The sequence below is a fragment of the Bubalus bubalis genome, chromosome 1 (assembly GCF_019923935.1).
Source record: "Bubalus bubalis isolate 160015118507 breed Murrah chromosome 1, NDDB_SH_1, whole genome shotgun sequence".
NCBI classification, from domain to species: Eukaryota; Metazoa; Chordata; class Mammalia; order Artiodactyla; family Bovidae; genus Bubalus; species Bubalus bubalis.
The window spans coordinates 91,185,277-91,204,052 of NC_059157.1; the positions used below are offsets into that span (position 1 = coordinate 91,185,277).

At 34.0% G+C, this 18,776-nt stretch overlaps 1 protein-coding gene across 11 annotated transcripts in view; it reads right to left on the minus strand.

The window, feature by feature from the left end:
- The window catches only part of SENP7 (SUMO specific peptidase 7), a 184,947-nt gene that overhangs the window by 23,976 nt on the left and 142,195 nt on the right, over positions 1-18,776 (minus strand). For all 11 annotated transcript variants that reach the window (XM_044941267.2, XM_044941279.2, XM_044941309.2 and 8 more), the window contains 6 exons: positions 17,112-17,258; positions 11,105-11,138; positions 6,656-6,835; positions 4,954-5,216; positions 2,683-2,816; positions 1,203-1,319 (listed from right to left, as the gene is read on the minus strand). In XM_044941267.2, coding sequence (XP_044797202.2) covers positions 1,203-1,319; positions 2,683-2,816; positions 4,954-5,216; positions 6,656-6,835; positions 11,105-11,138; positions 17,112-17,258 — 875 coding nt within the window. The remainder of the gene's footprint in view (positions 1-1,202; positions 1,320-2,682; positions 2,817-4,953; positions 5,217-6,655; positions 6,836-11,104; positions 11,139-17,111; positions 17,259-18,776) is intronic.

Below are 18,776 nucleotides of genomic sequence, written 5' to 3' on the forward strand. Positions count from 1 at the left end.
ACCATGAGCCATGCTGTGTAGGGCCACCCAATATGGATGGGTCATGGCGGAGAGTTTCCAAATAATCTGTTGCAAAACAAAATTTAAAAATATTTATAGTAATATACCAGCACTCAGTAAAAATATCACCAGACATGCAAAGAAGAAAAGAAAAACAGTATGACTCATAATAAGGGGAAAAATCAGTCAATTGAAACCAACCCAGAACTGACAAGGATGCTAGAATAAGTAGAAAAAGACATTTTTTAAGTTATTATATAATAATTATATTCCATATATTCAAAAAGCTACATACATGAAAGATATTTTTTAAAAGACCCAAATAGAACTTCTAGAGATTCATTCTACAAAGTCCAAGAAGAATCGTAGATGGTAACATGAGACTTTTAAGTCTTATCCTTATTAGAATAAGGATAGCACTACTATTAAAATGATAGGGCTGAAATTATATGATGATAATAAACTGATTTGGGAATGGTCAGTGAAATAATCAGGAGACATCTTGAAAAATAAATGTTAGAAATGTGGGTCTAAGGAAATAGTACAAAATGAGGACAAGAGACAAATTATTGCTGCATGAAAGTTTAGAAAACTTTTTTATAAATTCATTCAGCTTGGCTATATAAAAAATTGAAAACTGTAATAGAATAGTGATATAGATTCTTAAAATGTTGGTTAACTTCTACAGTGCTTAAGGACACATAAAGAACTATACAGTTGTTTCGTCCTGGTTCCCAAAGTGATCTGTCATTATGTAAGTACTTTCGTCAATAATACTATAGTCAAAGCATCAAGCATCACTGACTCAATGGACATGAGTTTGAGCAAAATCTAGGAGATGGTGAAGGACAGAGAAGCCTGGAAGGCTGCAGTCCATGGGGTCGCAAGGAGTTGGACCTGACTTAGTGACTGAACAACAAAAGAGTCAAGGAAGTATCAACCAACAGCAAGCAAATAACAAAAATGAAAACAAATGAAACAAGAATAACTCTTCTGAAGTATATAGTATCTATGGGAAGTAAAGGAATGAAACAACTTGTCAACACTAGAAAACTTCACTAGACAAAATTTTTCAAATCTGAAATTTTAGTGGGTTATTTTCAGCTAGAGTTAAAATACTTCAGAGGTATTTACTTTAAGATTCACATCAAAACCTGTAAAACAAATGACATAGTGACATGATCATGTTTCACTGTACTTACTTAAGATAGAAATCAATGATTACATCATTAAGAAACTCTCCTTCTTCTAAGCACTCCAGATCTTCATTAGTTACTCCTAAACCCCCTTTAGTAGGTGGTGGAGGATATACAATCAACCTTAAAAAATAAAAATATAAGTAAAATATATTAATAATGAAAACTCTAGTCTCAAAGGGATTTGTTCTTTGGGACAATACAGAGCAGTAGTATTCAATAACTAAAATCTTAGGGTAAAAATATTTGACACAACACAATCAACTATATTTTCCTTCCTTTGTTTTCACAAGCTACTAATAGTACTCTCACTGAGTATCTTTTCATTTCCAGTCCTTCCCATGTGGGCTAGTCTCAGCTTTTGTCTAATCAACAAGTTATCTCACTATCACTGAGGATGTCTCTCTTCTGTACAATATTTAACTTTCAACAAACTGAAGTAATAAACCATATAAGATTCTTCTATGCTCCAGTTTCCACTGTTAAGTTTGAATACCCAAGACTAAAACAGTCAGCAGTCAAAAACTATGTTCTCCTACTAGTAACTAGTCTATACCAGCTGGACAATGAAGAAATACATGGGAACTTAGGAGGCAAGTTTCCCATAACAACATGCTTACAATATAAAACTTAGGAGAAAATAAAGGAAATAAACCATCAGATCACAACCAGAAAGAAGTGGAAAACAAAATGACAACTAATTAGGCATTTTTTCCTTTGGTTCCCTCTCTTAAAGTTCAGAAATAAGAGCAGTTGTGAATTCTGGCTATAATCTTGAAACAGACAGGGTGGTACTCACTGTACAAATATAGTCAATAATAAAGGTATAATATGTATTTGTTGAACTAGAAAGATTCAAGAAGGTAAGAATCAACTGCAATTGATTTAATCTTCATAACCATTGCACCTAAATTAAATAATATGGGAAATTTTTAAGTCATAAAATGATAATAACTATTTAATGACTACTTCCCTATCCTGTGCTGTCCGTTTGTTTTTTAACAGAGAAAAGGAATCATGTAGAGGAATAGAAATTATTCTCAAATGCAAAGACTGCCTTATTCTACTTTATTACCATAAGAAGACACAAGAAAGACCAAATATGAGCAAGAAGTAACTTGTGAAGGGAAGTTCTGATAAACTTCAAAGTACCCAAAATTGAGGCACACTTTAGTAAGCAATTTCTCTTTTCCTACCATATATTCAGATATGGGATATATAATCTTAAAAACCTTATACTTCTATTCAAATATTTTCAATAAAGGCTTTGACACATTTGACATCTTGGCTACCATTTCTGACTTCTTAAAACATAAAACTAAGTGAAGTGGCATTGACTTGTTTTCTTGATTATTTTTATTATTAACTGTCAGCAAGAAAGCAAAACTGAAAACATTTAAAAAGGTAAAATACTTAAAATCAGCAACATGAATGAAAACTACTAATGTGCCCACCTATTACAAACAGGATATGACACAGTACATACTTCTGAACAGGTCCAGTGTGCCTGACTTCTCGCCATTCCTCATCTGGATTAGAAGTAATAGAAAGCGAGTAGCAACCACTGCTTTGCTTCTGCAGTAAGGTGTAAGTAGGCTTGGCTGTATCTGTATTTGAGGGCTGACCCCCCCCCCAAAAAAAAGGCAAAGTAAAAGGTCTCCTTATACCTGTACAAATATATATTAACTCTCAAAAGGACAAAGTCAGAAGTTAGACTTGTAAGAGAAAATGGGACAAAAAGAAATACACACCAGTGAGTTATATACATACACATATACTCTTATAATTTCTACAAAGATATAATCAAATCAAAATAATACTCTGGAGCAAAAGATAATGTACTATGGATCAAAGTTTAACCTGAAGTGTTACTTATAGGTCCAGGTTTTACAATTTTAGAATCTGAAATCAGCGCTGTTCAAAATGAACAAAAGAGGTGATAAGTAGTAGGAATGTTTTTAAAAGACTGATAAGGGTTTATAACAACATAAACAGATATTTTATTATTAAATGGAGAACTATGATACAAATTTGTATATACAGTGTAATTATCAAGCAAAATTTTTACAATATTATGCAAAAGCCAGTGGTGAAGTCTTACACCTTATCTTTCACTAATGTGTCTTTCTACAGACCTTTAAAATAACCAAACCCACATGTGAGTGCATGTGTATGTGTGCACATGCCCCCATCACAGAAAACTTAAACACTTTTCTTTCTGCAGGTATTTGGCAGAGATATATAAGCCATAAGTATATTAACAATCTCCTATAAAAATAAAAACAGCATTTTAAAACTTACCATTAATTGTTTCAAGATAATCTTAGACTTATAAAAGAGTTACAATAAACAAGCCTCTAAGGTGGTGGTGGTGGTGGTGGTGGTGCTGCTGCTGCTGCTAAGTCGCTTCAGTCGTGTCCGACTCTGTGCGACCCCATAGATGGCAGCCCACCAGGCAGCCCCGTCCCTGGGATTCTCCAGGCAAGAACACTGGAGTGGGTTGCCATTTCCTTCTCCAATGCATGAAAGTGAAAAATGAAAGTGAAGTCGCTCAGCTGTGTCCAACTCTTAGCGACCCCATGGACTGTAGCCCACCAGGCTCCTCCATCCATGGGATTTTCCAGGCAAGAGCGCTGGAGAGGGGTGCCATTGCCTTCTCCCAAGGTGGTGCTAGTGGTAAAGAACCCACCTGTCAATGCAGGAGACATAAGAGACGTGAGTTCAATCCCTAGGTGGGGAAGATCCCCTGGAGAAGAGCATGGATAGAGGACCTTGGCAGGCTATAGTCCATAGGGTCTCAAAGACATGACTAAAGCAACTTAGCATTTAGCAAGCCTCTCACCGAGTCCCCTAATACTAACATCTTTTAAAAAACCACAGTACAATTATCAAAACTAAGAAATTAAAGTTGGTATGATACTATAAACTACAGACTTTATTTTGATTTTACTACTTTTTCCAGCAATAAATTTGTTTCAGGATCCTACAATTCCTTCATCTTTCTTTATTTTTCATGACCTTGGTATTTTTTAAGACTGTTGGTCAGTTATTTTATAACTGGGCTTGTTTGATTTTTCTCATGATTAGACTGAGGTTATAAAATATTGAGAAAAACAATATAGAAGTGATATACCCTTCTCCATGCATGATGTGACAGGTACGTCAATATATTTTATTATTGGTAATGTTAACTTTGATCACTTGGGCTAAAGTGATATCTGTGACGTTTCTCCACTGTAAAGTTACTACAGTGGAGAAAAAAAGTTACTTCTTTTTCGTAATTAGTATTTAAGGTGAGACACTAAGATTATGCACATATCCTGACCTACTTTAAGTTTTCACACATTAAATTTAGCATCTCTCCATGGATCTTACATGCAACAATCATAACTATGATTTTTCTAGTGGTGGTTTTATATTTCTCTTGTTCCTTTTACATTTTTTAATTGCAATATTTTTCTAAGAAAAAATTATCCCTTGCCCACCTTTTATTATTTGTGTTTTCATTCATCTGTTCAGTTAATCACATGTATCAATACACATTAAAGGGTATATATCTTATTCTCTAGTAATAATTGCATGCTATCATTACTGATTTTGTTGATCTGTTTCTAGCTTTGGCACTGGGAATTCCTTTAGGTTGGTTCCTGTGACCTTTGACAAAGCATAGCATTCTAAAATCATGCTAATTTCAATGAAAGAATTTTTATCCAACTGCTTCCCTCCCCCTCACTAATTCCATTAATCATATGCTAACCTGAGACACTGATTTCATCTTCATTTCTTCAGTAGTAGCAGCAGGGAAAGAACAAGTTGAAGCACAGTAATAATGAATAAAAGAACTTTCTTTTGAAGACAGGTTCTGAAATAAAGGAAGTGCCTGAACCCAAGACAATGGATAAGAAAGCTCTAATTCTCCATTGGTTGTACTTATTTCTGTCATAATGTCTTTCAATTTCAATTCTTCTCTCTGTGAAATAGAACTGTGTAGCTCAAGGAAAATGAATTCAGTCGATTTTGCTATGAAAGAAAAGAAAATCGGTTTTTATCGGTAGTATTATTTTGCAAGGGGATTAAAATTAAAATAATTTGATTATTAGTAACAGTAAAGATGGTATAAGGCTCAACAAACTATTTTGCATCATAGTTAATAACCCAGGCAAATTAAATTCCAAAACAACCATTAGTAGCCTAGAACCAAAACTCACAATTTTAGACTCCTACTGCATTAGAATACAAACTCCATAATGGTACTGTATCTCCAGTACCTGGCATTTATTAGATGTGAGCAAATATTTGTTAATGATTGAAATATATACATTATATACAAAACAGACAGCCAGTAGAAAGCTGCTATATAGCATAGGGAGCTCAACCTGGTGCTCTGTGATGATCTAGAGGGGTGGGATGGCGGGGTGGTAGGGAAGACCAAGAGGAAGGAGATATGTGTATACTTATGGCTGGTTCACATTGTTGTATGGCAGAAAAAAACATTATATTATAAAACAATTATCCTCCAATTAAAATAAACAATTAATTAAAAAAATATTTGTTAATGAGTACATGAATAAGTAAATGATGACTAAACAATTATTTTTCTCTAGCCTTCTTCATATAGCAAATCTGCTCATTAAAATTTTCATTCCAACACTTCCTTCAGAATCATCTTCTTTCATCAGTCATTTCAACAGTGGTTTCCAATGACATTCTCACCTCCCACAATGATTATAAATGGCTTGAACATCTTCCCAACTCCTCTGCTATTCAATCATAAATTTCCCAAATTAATTTGGAAGCAATCAAGATAACAAAATAAGGAATTTTAAAGATTTAAAATTCAGATCATTACTTAACATCTTTAATATGCAAGGCAGTAGGAGGGGAAAAGGTAGAGAGATTAAAGAGATAAGAAAGAAATTTACTAATCTGATTTACCTAATTCTAAACCAGACTCCTTAGGAGTTGGAAACTAAACAAAGTTGGAAAATATTTCAAGATACACATATACCGATAGGAACATTGGAAAAGTATTCAATCCAGTCTTAGAAAAATGATACATAAGTAAGTATACCAAGTTTTCTTTTTTAGAAACTAAAGAAAATCTTGAAAGACTTCTGTATTTTATTTAACTTTGCCACTGATTAGTTCTGTCATAGTTCATTATGAAATCAGGGCAAGAACTCTTATGACAGGCAGCCAAGGATGTCAACTGACTAAAAGGTAAGGTACTCCTTTTATTTTAGAAGATAATTTTAATTGGTTGAGTAAAATTATAAGGAGAAATTATGAATAAAGTAATGTATCTTAAATAATATCAAGGGATAAATTATTTTTAATTCAGTGAACTTAATTTCAATTCAATTAAATAATTACATTCTACTAAATTATTTTAGAGGAAAATTATTTTATAGGAGTTCTCAAATAATCTTGACATTTAAAAGAAATCTTTTTATACTCACATTGCTGGCTTAATACAGAGTTTTCTAGTTGGGTCTGAATCTCCTGAAGATAATTTGAGGAGACCCAAAGAAAGAGGATAGCATGACTTTTTTTACTGTGATCATCATCTTTATTTTTCCATAATCCAAATCTCTTTAAATGTGTGGTATCCACTAGCAATGAAATCTCATGCACTGACACTGAAAAAAGTAAAAGATAACAAGGTAATAAATTAATCTATTTAGGAATACAACACATGCACTGTATGACTCTTCTTTAACAATATATTTTTCAAAAAGAATTACATGTTTTTCAAAAATATTATTTAGAGCACATTTCAATAAACTTGGCTGAAATACCTAAACACTATTATTAGAGTAAAAAAGATCATATAAATTAGAAAGGGCTAAATAATTATTAAATGGTAATGAAAAGTAGGAAGTTAGCCTCTCACCATTATATGATCTCAGACTATCTTATCAATGCAGTAAACTAAGCACAGTGTAACTAAGAAAATTATATAATTCTATTTTGGTCAATACTATCAACCAAGATTCCAAATGCTATCAGAAGCCACTTAAGGCCTATTTTCCTTCTAAAACATTTATCCAAAGATTCTCAAGAGTAATATGAGCTTCTGAAGGGTCTAGGATAATTTTTTTTTGGAGGCACCACAGTTTGCAGGATCTCAATTCCCCCACCAAGGATTAAACCTGGACTATGGCAGTAAAATTAAATTATTTTTAATTAAAATTTTAAATTAAGAAATAAAAAGACGCCTGCTCCTTGGAAGAAAAGCTATAACCAACCTAGACAGCATATTAAAAAGCAGAGACATTACTTTGCCAACAAAGGTCCGTTTAGTCAAAACCATGGTTTTTCCAGGAGTCATGTATGGATGTGAGAGTTGGACCCATAAAGAAAGCTGAGCGCCAAAGAACCATGGTGTTAGAGAATACTCTTGAGAATCCCTTGGACTACAAGGAGATCAAACCAGTCAATCCTAAAGGAAACCAGCCCTGAATATTCATTGGAAGGGCTGAAGCTGAAGCTCCAATCATTTGGCCACCTGATGCAAAGAACTGACTCACTGGAAAAGACCCTAATGCCAGGAAAGATTGAAGGCAGAAGGAGAAGGGGACGACAGAGGAAGAGATGGTTGGATGGCATCACTGAATCAATGGACATAAGTGAGCAAGCTTCGGGAGTTGGTGATGAACAGGGAAGCCGGGCATGCTGCAGTCCATGGGGTCACAAAGAGTCGAACACGACTGAGCGACTGAACTGAACTGAATGGCAGTAAAAGCCCAGAATCCTAACCACGAAGCAACCAGGGAATTTCTAGGATGAAATCTCTTAAAATTTTCCGAGGTTTTACTGCTCAAATTTTCGAGGTAATCACTCTGAATTAACACTTTCTCCCTTTCATTTAGTGAAAAGAATCTCCTGGAAGGACCTTATTTTGTAACTCAAAGAAACATACAAAACTGGTGTAAAGAAGTCCTGAGGTCATCTGCTCCAACTGTGAGAAAACAAGTAGCTGAACTAGGAATACAAATATCAGTTAATACAATCCCAAGACTGTTACCTATCTGAAATAAATCTCTTACTACTCCTCCCCCTGTTTTTTCCTGGCACAATGCTACTCAAAATGCAACATCCTCAGCTTGCAACATTGCCATCAGCTGGGAAGCAATTGGAAATACAGAATTCAGGCCCCACACTGGATATACAAAATCAAAATCAGCACTTAGAGAAAAATAAAAAAATAAAATAAACAGGTAATCCAGATGAACGTTCAAGTTTGAAAAGGATTTTACAATAAGCATTCAAATACTCATTAACTTGTCATCTTAATGTTTTCCAAGATAGGTATTCTATTCATTTTTTTCTTTATTTCTTTCATATTTCCTCCTTCCTTCCGCTATTCTTTTCTTCCATTATTTCATTTCTTCAGGTTTTTTCCTTGTTCTCTTTCTGGATTTCTATTTCTCTTCTGTGCCTGTCCATATGCATGCCTGCCTGACTTGCTCTCTTTCTATCCTGTCATGTCTTATTCTAACCTACTTCCCCTCTTCTTTTACTACTTACTGGCTCCTTTTTTTTTTTTTTTGTATGTCTTTTTTTTTTTTTAATTGAAATATAGTTGACATATAATATTAGTTTCAGGTTACAACATAATTTGATTTTTGCATACATTATGAAATGATGACCATAATAAGTTTAATAACCATCTGTCTCCCTATAAAGTTATTATAATATTACTTACCATATTCCTTATATTGGAGATTATATTTCTGGGGCTTATTTATTTTAAATAAATTTATTTTGCCTTATTCACTTAATTTTGTCCAGCTCCCCATCACCCTCCTCTCTGGCAATTAGCTGCTTGTTCTCTTTATATATGAGTCTGCTTCCCTTTTATTTTTAGATTCCACATACGAGTGAGACCATACAGTATTTGTTTTTGTCTGCCTCATTTTGCTAAGCATAGTACCCACTAGATCCACCCATGTTGTCACAAATGGCAAGATTTCATTTTACAATGGTTGAGTAATATTCCATATATCTCACATCTTCTTTATCCATTCATCTATCAATAGACACTTAGGTTGCTTCCACATATGTTTGCTTGGCTACTGTGAATAACGAATGCTGCAGTGAATACTGGGGGTGCATGTACTTTTTCAAAATAGTGGTTTGTTTTCTTAGAGTAAATATCCTGAAGTGAAATTTCTGGGTCACACAGTTCTATTTTTAATTTTCTGACCATATTTCCATATTATTTTCCATTGTGGCTGCATCAATTTACATTCTGAATGTATGCCAACAGTGCAAGAGGGTTTCCCATTTTTCTGCATCCTTTCCAACACTTGGCTTCCCTAGTGGCTCAAACGGTAAAGAATCTGCTTGCAATGCAGGATACCCAGGTCTGATCCCTGGGTCAGGAAGATCCCCTGGAGAAGGGAATGGCAACCCACTCCAGTATTCTTGCCTAGAGAATCTCATGGACAGAGGAGCTTGGCAAGCTACAGTCCATGGGGATGCAAAAAAAGAATCAAACATGACTGAGCAACTAACACTTTCCAACACTTGTTATTTGCTGTCATTTTGATGATGGCCATTCTGACCACATGAGGTGGTATCTTGCTGTGGTTTGGATTTGCATTTCACTGACAATCAGTGATGTTGAGTATCTTTTCATGTATCTGTATGTCTTCTTTGGAAAAATGTCTGTTCAGGTCCTCTGCCCATGTTTTAATCAGGTTGTTTGTTCCATTGATGTTGAACTGTATGCATTCTTTATATATTTTGGATATGAACCCTTTATCAAATATATGATTTTCAAATATTTTCTCCCATGCTGTACACCTGAAATAAATATGTTGCATGTCATTTATATCTTTATTTTAAAAAAAGAATTTGAGAGGTAGCTCTGTTGCACAGATCTTTATCTACAGATTATAGCACTATCTTTTATGCAATTTTCTTTTGAATCACAGGTCTTTGTTTCTTCTAAAAAGCTAATGTTATATTGTTCCATAATAACTTATTAAAATTTCCTAATTAAAAATATCAGGGTGTGTATATATATATATATACACACACACATATATACATATTCTAATATATTACATATGCCTTATACATTCTTACTACTTATAGTAGCTTCCTAATCATTAAATTTATTCTAATAATACATAGTTGTAGATTCTGCACATGGTATATGGGAAGAGTCCAACTAAAGTTACTTCAATCTCATCTTCAGTCTGGGGAAGGTTTCTTCTTCCCCAGTTCATTTCTGAAGTGCTATCTGTATATATTTTTCTTGCTCATTTTTTTCATAATTTATTCTCTAAAGAGACTGTTCTCTGTTGCTTATTATTAGTTCTCTTAGTGTTGTTTATTCTGAAAGGTTTTTATTTGGGAAGAGAATGAGAAACCTCAGTCTCCACAAATTACAGGTACATTTTCTAATCCACTTTATACTTTATCTAATCCATTAGATAAAAGTGTACTTTATCCACTTTTTCTAATCCACAGGTACTTTATCTAACTCATTAGGTAACAAATGGTATAAATGCTCTTTCTTAATCCCTATGCAAAGCCATTTACATGGTTGTGTGCAACACTAAAAATTTTCTTCATTCTTTACTTACAGTTTCTATTTTCATCCATTTTTATATATCAAAACTCTCACTATAAAAACTATTTTTCTTATCCCTTAATATTACTTTAAGTCATTAAAATAATATACCATTTTAAGTGTTACAAAATATTTTAACTCCTTTGGAAGCTACTAAAATAGTGTTAGGTTGAAACACATTATTAATCTTACATTTACGCAAATTCTATAGTGGAAAAAAGTATGAAAAACTAGTTGCAGAAATACTTCAGAATTTTTGCTGACCAGTTATTTTATACTCAAAATTATAGTGAAAAGAGGTCATAAGACAATGACAGCTTACCTTGAAATGGGATCTTAATATACTTTGTTGTGAACTAAAGAAAAAACAAAAAAGCAAAACAGGAGTTACCACTCAAAATATGTTACCATTCAAATTTTTCAAAAAATTGTTCTTCTTTAAACCACAAGTAGGTAATCAAAGTCTATGTACTAAAAGTCATAAATCTTTTCCTCATAAACTAAGAAGATATTTCATTGTAAAGACTTTGTCTTACAGAAGTTTAAGAACCCTGTGCAAGGAATTTAATTCTCAATATGCTCATTTATAAAACCAGTAAGACTATACGTAATATATTTTCAAAATGTTTCCAGAATATTTAAGGAAGAAATAAGATAAAGTCCAAAAGAACTGCCAAGAGACCTCAGAGTATCAATGATTTTGGTTAATTAACTACAAAGCAGAATTTGATTCTTATCTCTGTTGACATTCCCAGGATTCATTTTTCTTTGTTTCATGTTATACATTTCCTTCTGACTGAGGATTCAGCAAGGTTCCTGCTCATTCCACTACATCTGTGCCAAGACACTAAATTTTCTCTAGGTATCTTTTGTATATATCTGATCTCCTTAATTGTTGATTTTATAATAAACTTTCAACAGTTATGGAGCACCTAAATCTTACGTGTACCATCTAAAATAGAGGTCCCTTCAAGTTTGTCAAATTAATTCATGCCTATTGATTTGTTACTTGGTTAGGTCTCCCTTTTGATCAATACATTTATGAAACTGTTGATCAAATCAGGGATATAGCCTGTGAGCAGAAAACAAAATTTAAAATGGTGTTGGTACATGGGTACCTAAATTAACTACCAACAAAGTTCCAAATAAGTAGCAAACAATGTTTGGTGAAACCACAGGTTTACTATGACTCTTTTTTTTTTTTTTTCCCTAATTAAAAATTTTTTTCATGCTGTAGTTTCCCAAATATAAAACTCACATTTCATTGTGTAAGTTAGCTGCTAAAGCAAAATTTGAGCAAAAGGACAAATGGGGTTCAAATGTTGCCTCTCTTATCCCTACTACTTTTTATAAACAATAAGTAGGTAAACTTAGGCAACTTACTGAACCTCTCAGCTCTAGGTCAGAACCTTAATCAAGAGGAGCTATTATCATTAGACTCTAGCATCTGATTCAGTATGTTATCTAATCTGATTTAGTCAAATACATCTTATTACTATGTCACTTTCATGTAACTGCTGTATATTTCGTGTATACACCCCTTGCTAAATTCTTTCTGACATGTTTCACTGGGTCATTAATCTCATAAAATATATCTTAGCAATTGTAAATAATGAGCTATAGAAAATGAATATAAGAAGTGTTTGCTATTAAGATTTTACAGTCATTACTATGAAATTATGAATTAGAAGTAGTGCATCTATGTATCTGGCTGCTGCTTTCTACATTATTGTTTCATTCTCCCACCATAAGCAACCTTGTCCTATCAAAACTTTCAACTTGGCAAGAATTACATACTCATTGTGCCTTTTTCAATGACTAAGCCAACATGCAACCTTCCCAAAGCCAAAGCCCTGAATGCAGCAAAAAACTGAATCCCTAGTTAAGAAATCAGAAAGATGTGTTTGTGACAATAAGGTAATCCCAAGTTCTCTGAAATCATACCATATCTATTTAAACTTAAAAATAAAGCTGAACATAAGAGATTTTTTGTAACTTCTAACAACAGCCAGTACAGTTTTTTTAATATATACTTAATAAACATCCTATTATTAACAAAGTTAAGATCTAAAAAATTAAATGTGCAGCATTCTCTACTGCAGCATTCTCAACATTAAAAAAAAAAAAGGCAATAATAACTTAAATGTACCACTCTAAAATAACGGCTCTAACTTATATAAGCGTTTCCCACTACAGGTATTTCTCTAGTGCAGCTCAACTGTAACTGTCATGACAGAGAACAATATCTCCAGCATCCATAACAATACACAGCAGATACTCATTAAAGATCTGGAAAATGACTAAGTTTAATTCTCTAATATACTATCCCCTCCCAAAAAATAAGATGTTCTTTACCTTATAAGTTATATAGAGTATGATAAACTCTGTCTGAACAAGAATATATATTAAGTTTTTTGAAAAGCTTGAAATTTTTAAGACTTTTACCTTTTTCCTGTTTTATGTTATTCATTATATCTTTCAACCTTAAAACTTCTTAAAATCCCTCCATAGTAACATAACTGTTTTAATATTTGAAGAATTCCTCTCAACCTTTCTTCACACACATATATTTTACTTGCATATATTTAAATTTACTAAACCACGTTCCTATAATCAGACACTTAAGATTTTTTGTTTTTAATTAAAGTCTGCATTCCAATAGACATGAGACAAATTTTTAAGACCTGCTTTATGACATTTATTGAATATCTGCAGTCCTATACTACTTGTAATAGCAAAATACTGGGAACAACTGCAATGTCCAACAATCAGGAATTCAGAACAATCCAATCATTCCAAAATAGGTAGGTGAATTAATTTAATGTGATTATGGTAAGTTAGAAAACAGTATGCAGAATGGACTGCTCTGGTGGCTCAGTGGTAAAGAATGTGCCTGCCAGTGCAGGAGATGCAAGTTCAGTCCCTGAGTCAGGAAGATCCCCTGGAGAAGGAAATAGCAACCCACTCCAGTATTCTTCCCTGCGAAATCCCGTGGCCAGAGAAGTCTGGCAGGCTACAGTCCATGGGGTCACAAAAGAGTCAATTAAACAACAATATATAATGCTACATCCTATGGTTTTAAAGATATACAGTTAATATGGAGAATACAGAATGATGTAGAGTTAATAGTAATTGTCTCCGGATAAGCAAGATTACAGGTATTCTTCAAATTGTTCCTTTATTCATTTGTGGATTTCCCTGGTGGCTCAGCTGGTAAAGAATCTACCTGCAAGGCAAGAGACCTGGGTTTGATCCCTGGATTGGAACGATTCCCTGGAGAAAGGAATGGCTGCCCACTACAGTATTCTGGCCTATACAACTTCATGGACTGAACAGTCCATGGGGTGGCAAAGAGTCAGACACGACTGAGCGACTTTCACTTTATTCATTTGTAGTTTTTTGTTTGGTTTTGGTTTTTGCCCATAACAAGTCTACCTGAGTGTATAATAGCATAATTAATACATTAATTAATGAAAACCCACTGAGGAATATTTATGTTAAATTTTTCTCCCTTAGCTAATCAGTTACTATAACATATTTAGGTTACCCAATTTTTGGCCATTACAAAGAACTCTACAGAAAAAAATGGTCAAACCTGGGTTTTAAATGAAAAAGCTAAAAAGTAAGGGGAAAAATTAAGAAAAAGTGAACAAAATTTCTTAAAGTAATTTTAAAAATCAACCTAGGCATATCAAAAGCATTAATATCTGAAAATTAGTGAGCAGAGAAGATACATTTTAAACAGAATTGCTGTGATGTTTTCAATCAAAGCAATTTTAACTATATCATAAGCTACCATTATGGGTACTTCCCAGAATTTGTACACGGTTACTCTGTTGAGATAATAGAGTGCATGGTACATGATCACCAAGTAAACATCTACTTCATGTCTTAAATCATATGCTGTCCTCTCTGTGATGTCTTCCCTGACTGCTCCAGCCAGAGGAAAGCAGAGATCATGTCTTAACATTTTTATATTCCCTACCCTATCTATAAGAGAGTGAAATATTGCTAAATCTTCTAGGAAAATACTTGAATTATAATTTGATATAGTCAATTCAACTAATGTTTATAAGTGCCTATTTAAGTCTGAGCCATTTATGTAAAGTATAAGAGGGAGTAAAATATGGTTCCTCATCACAAGATGCTTAAAGTCTAATAGAGAGATCTAGGCAAGAATACAAACAAAAACACAAAGAATAAATCTTACAACAGATGTACAAACAAAGTGCTGTAAGTACACAGTAAAAGAAGAAGTTAATCCTGGCTAGGAAGAAGAAATCAGGAAAGGTTTTCGGGAAGAGGAGGTATTTCAGATAAGCCTTAAAATATTTTAACAGGCAGAAAAAAGTAGTGAGAAAATATAGAGAACTGAGCAAAATCCAGCATGGCTTTCATATATAAAATGTGAGGCATTAATATTAAAAAGAAAGTGGAAAAATAAGAGGAACTATTCCTGGATATCCTTAAAGTAACAAGTTTAGGAATTTGGAGAGCTCTGTTGTTGTTCAGACACTTGGTCGTGTAAGACTCTTTGCGACCCCATCGACTGCAGAGTGCCACGCTTCCCTCTTCTTCACCATCTCCCAGAGCTTACTCAAACTCATGTCCATTGAGTTGGTGATGCCATCCAACCATCTCTTCCTCTGTCATTCCCTTCTCCTCCTGTCTTCAATCTTTCCCAGCATTAGGGTCTTTTCTAATGAGTCAGTTCTTTACATCAGGGGACCAAAGTACTGAAGCTTCAGCTTCAGCACCAATCCTTCCAATGCATATTCAGGATTGATTTCCTTTAGAATTAACCAGTGATCTCCTTGCAGTCCAAGGGACTCTCAAGAGTCTTCTCCAATACCACAGTTCACAAGCATCGATTCTTCAGCACTCAGCCTTCAGCACTCAAATCCATACATGACTACTGGAAAAACCATAGTTTTGACTATGTGGACCTTTGTAGACAAAGCAATGTCTGTTTTTTAATATGCTGTCTAGGTTTGTCATAGCTTTTCTTCCAAGGAGCAAGCGTCTTTCTATTTCATGGCTGCAATCACCATCTGCAGTGATTTGGGAGGCCGATAAAATAGTCTCTCACTGTTTCCATTGTTTCCCCAACTATTTCCCATGAAGTGATGGGACCAGATGCCATGATCTTAGTTTTTTAAATGCTGAATTTTAAACCAGCTTTTTCACTATCCTCTTTCACCTTCATCAAGAGGCTCTTTAATTCCTCTTCACTTTCTGCCATGAGGGTGGTACCATCTGCATATCTGAAGTTATTGATATTTCTCACAGCAATCTTGATTCCAATTTTGATTTTGGCAGCATGAATCCAGAAGATTCTTGCTTCATCCAGCCAGTATTTCGCTGGAGAGCCTGGAGGGCTGCAGTCCATGGGGTCGCAAAGAGTCAGACACAACTGAGCAACCAAGCACAGAACTCTGCATATAAGTTAAATGAGCAGGGTGAGAATATACAGCCTTAACATACTCCTTTCCCTATTTGGAACTAGTCTGTTGTTCCATGTCCGGTTCTAAATGTTGCTTCTTGACCTACATACAGATTTCTCAGAAAGCAGGTCAGGTGGTCTGGTATTTCCATCTCCTTAAGAATTTTCCATAGTTTGTTGTGATCCACATAGTCAAAGGCTTTAGCATTGTCAATAAAGCAGAAGTAGATGTTTCTCTGGAATTCTTTTGCTTTTTCTATGATCCAACAGATGTTGGCAATTTGATCTCTGGCTCCTCTGCCTTTTCTAAATCCAGCTTGAACATCTAGAAGTTCTCAGTTCACACACTACTTAAGCCTAGCTTGGAGGATTTTGAGCATTGCTTTGCTAGTATGTAAAATTAAAGCATTTGTACAGTAATTTGAACAATCTTTGGCATTGCCCTTCTCTGGGACTGGAATGAAAACTGACCTTTTCTAGTCCTGTGGCCACTGCTAAGTTTTCCAAATTTACAATAACTGAAACTGTTTATAATAATTTAAATTAATAAAATAAGATTCACTCTTTTTTCTATCAATTATACTCCAAAGAAATATTTACTTTACCATCAAATAAGTGTTAGAACCCAAAGAATATCAGTGTTGCACATGACTCTTTTCATACATAATCTTCATTAAAGTAGTCAGATTAGAGACATGATTTTAGGGCATTCCTCTACAGTTTCAAAATTTCCTATTTAAAGATATGTTTCAAAACAGATATAATAACATATTCAAAATGTCCTATATAAACTAATATCAATTCCATTTTCATTTGCACTAAAGAGGCAATCTGAAAATTGACCTTGCCCAAAAGCAAAACTAAAGAAAAATATATATATACTTACTGTAACACAACCTTTAGAAGCTCCTTTTATTTTACCAATATAAACAGAAGTAAATATAAAATCCAGTTGTAGATCCATCTCATTCTTAGGTATAAGACAGGAAATGTTTTCCATGACAGGATTATATGAACATAATTCAGATGAAGTCTAACAACGAAAAAATTATAAAATGCATGTAATGCTAAGTATTATATAAATGTTGACAATGATTTTTTAAGTCATATACTTCTTTAAATTATCATTAATGAGTTTGTGAAGGATTTTACACTGTTCTTACTGTCAAGAAATAGTTATCTAGATTTTTCCCTTAAAAAGTATGATTTACTTTGATAAAATTACTCTAGTTGAATTCTAAATTAATTCCATAGGGCCCACAATACAGAAATACATCCTTCTCTGTATCAAATTCATGATTTCAAATTCAGTATTCCCTAATGGGCTTTATTTATTTTTAACTCAACAAAAATAAATTAAGATTTATATAATGTTTAGTTTAACATGCGTTTTTAAATATCTCTTCTAGTCACCAGAACAACCCCATAGGGCAAGTTATTTTTTTCTTTATGCATTTCATAAGTAGAGCTAATAGATGTTTGGACTGGTTAAGTGACTTGCTTAAAATAACACTGCTAGTAAGAAGCAAAACTAAGACAAATCAGCTTTCTATCTGTGGGTCAAGGGATATTTCAAGCATATAAAATTGTTTCTATAAACCAAGATGATGCTCTTAGCTCTTGCATTCTTAGTGTACAAGAAGGGATATAACTGCCTAAGAAGCGCTGATATATCAAATCTATATGATTTACTATGTACACAATGTCTCAAAAATCTCAAAAATCATTCCACTTCTCCTCAAAAAATTCACAACTCTGCTTTTAAGTTATAATAGATGACCAGGCAGTATCAACAGCAGCAATTTTCCATGATCTCTTCTGAGTTCTACAATGCTTTCAGATGACTTTTTGAACTCCATATTTGCGTAGCTGTTGCACATTATGCCTCTTTAACCTTAATATTACTAATGACCAAATAAACCACTAGTAGAGCAATTATTGGAGAAGGCAATGGCACCCCACTCCAGTACTCTTGCCTGGAAAATCCCATGGACGGAAGAGCCTGGTAGGCTGCAGTCCGTGGGGCTGCAAAGAGTCGGATACGACTGAGCGACTTCACTTTCTCTTTTCACTTTCATGCATTGGAGAAGGAAATGGCAACCCACTCCAGTGTTCTTGCCAGGAGAACCCCAGGGACGGGGGAGCCTGGTAGGCTGCCGTCTATGGGGTCGCACAGAGTCACACACGACTGAAGCGACTTAGCAGCAGAGCAATTATGCATGGGTATTCACTCTCCTACCTCTAGAAAATGCTGATTAATCTTCACCTCAAACATGCACTCTACTCATTATTTTTAATCCAGCTCACAATGCCATTTATCTGCTTAACAGAATTTTTTTTTATCATTCTCATCTTTTATTGTTTACTGTACTCTTCTTATCCCTTAAGCAAAAAAGGGGGAATCTAATCAACTACAGATGGTTCTAATTAGTCAAATAACTGTGTGTTTTAAGTGATAAATTGAGAAGAGGAGTTATAAAAAATTCCTTATTGGGTCTCACGATTGGTAAAGACTAACTGCCTTTTAAAAATGATCAATCCATATTTCTAA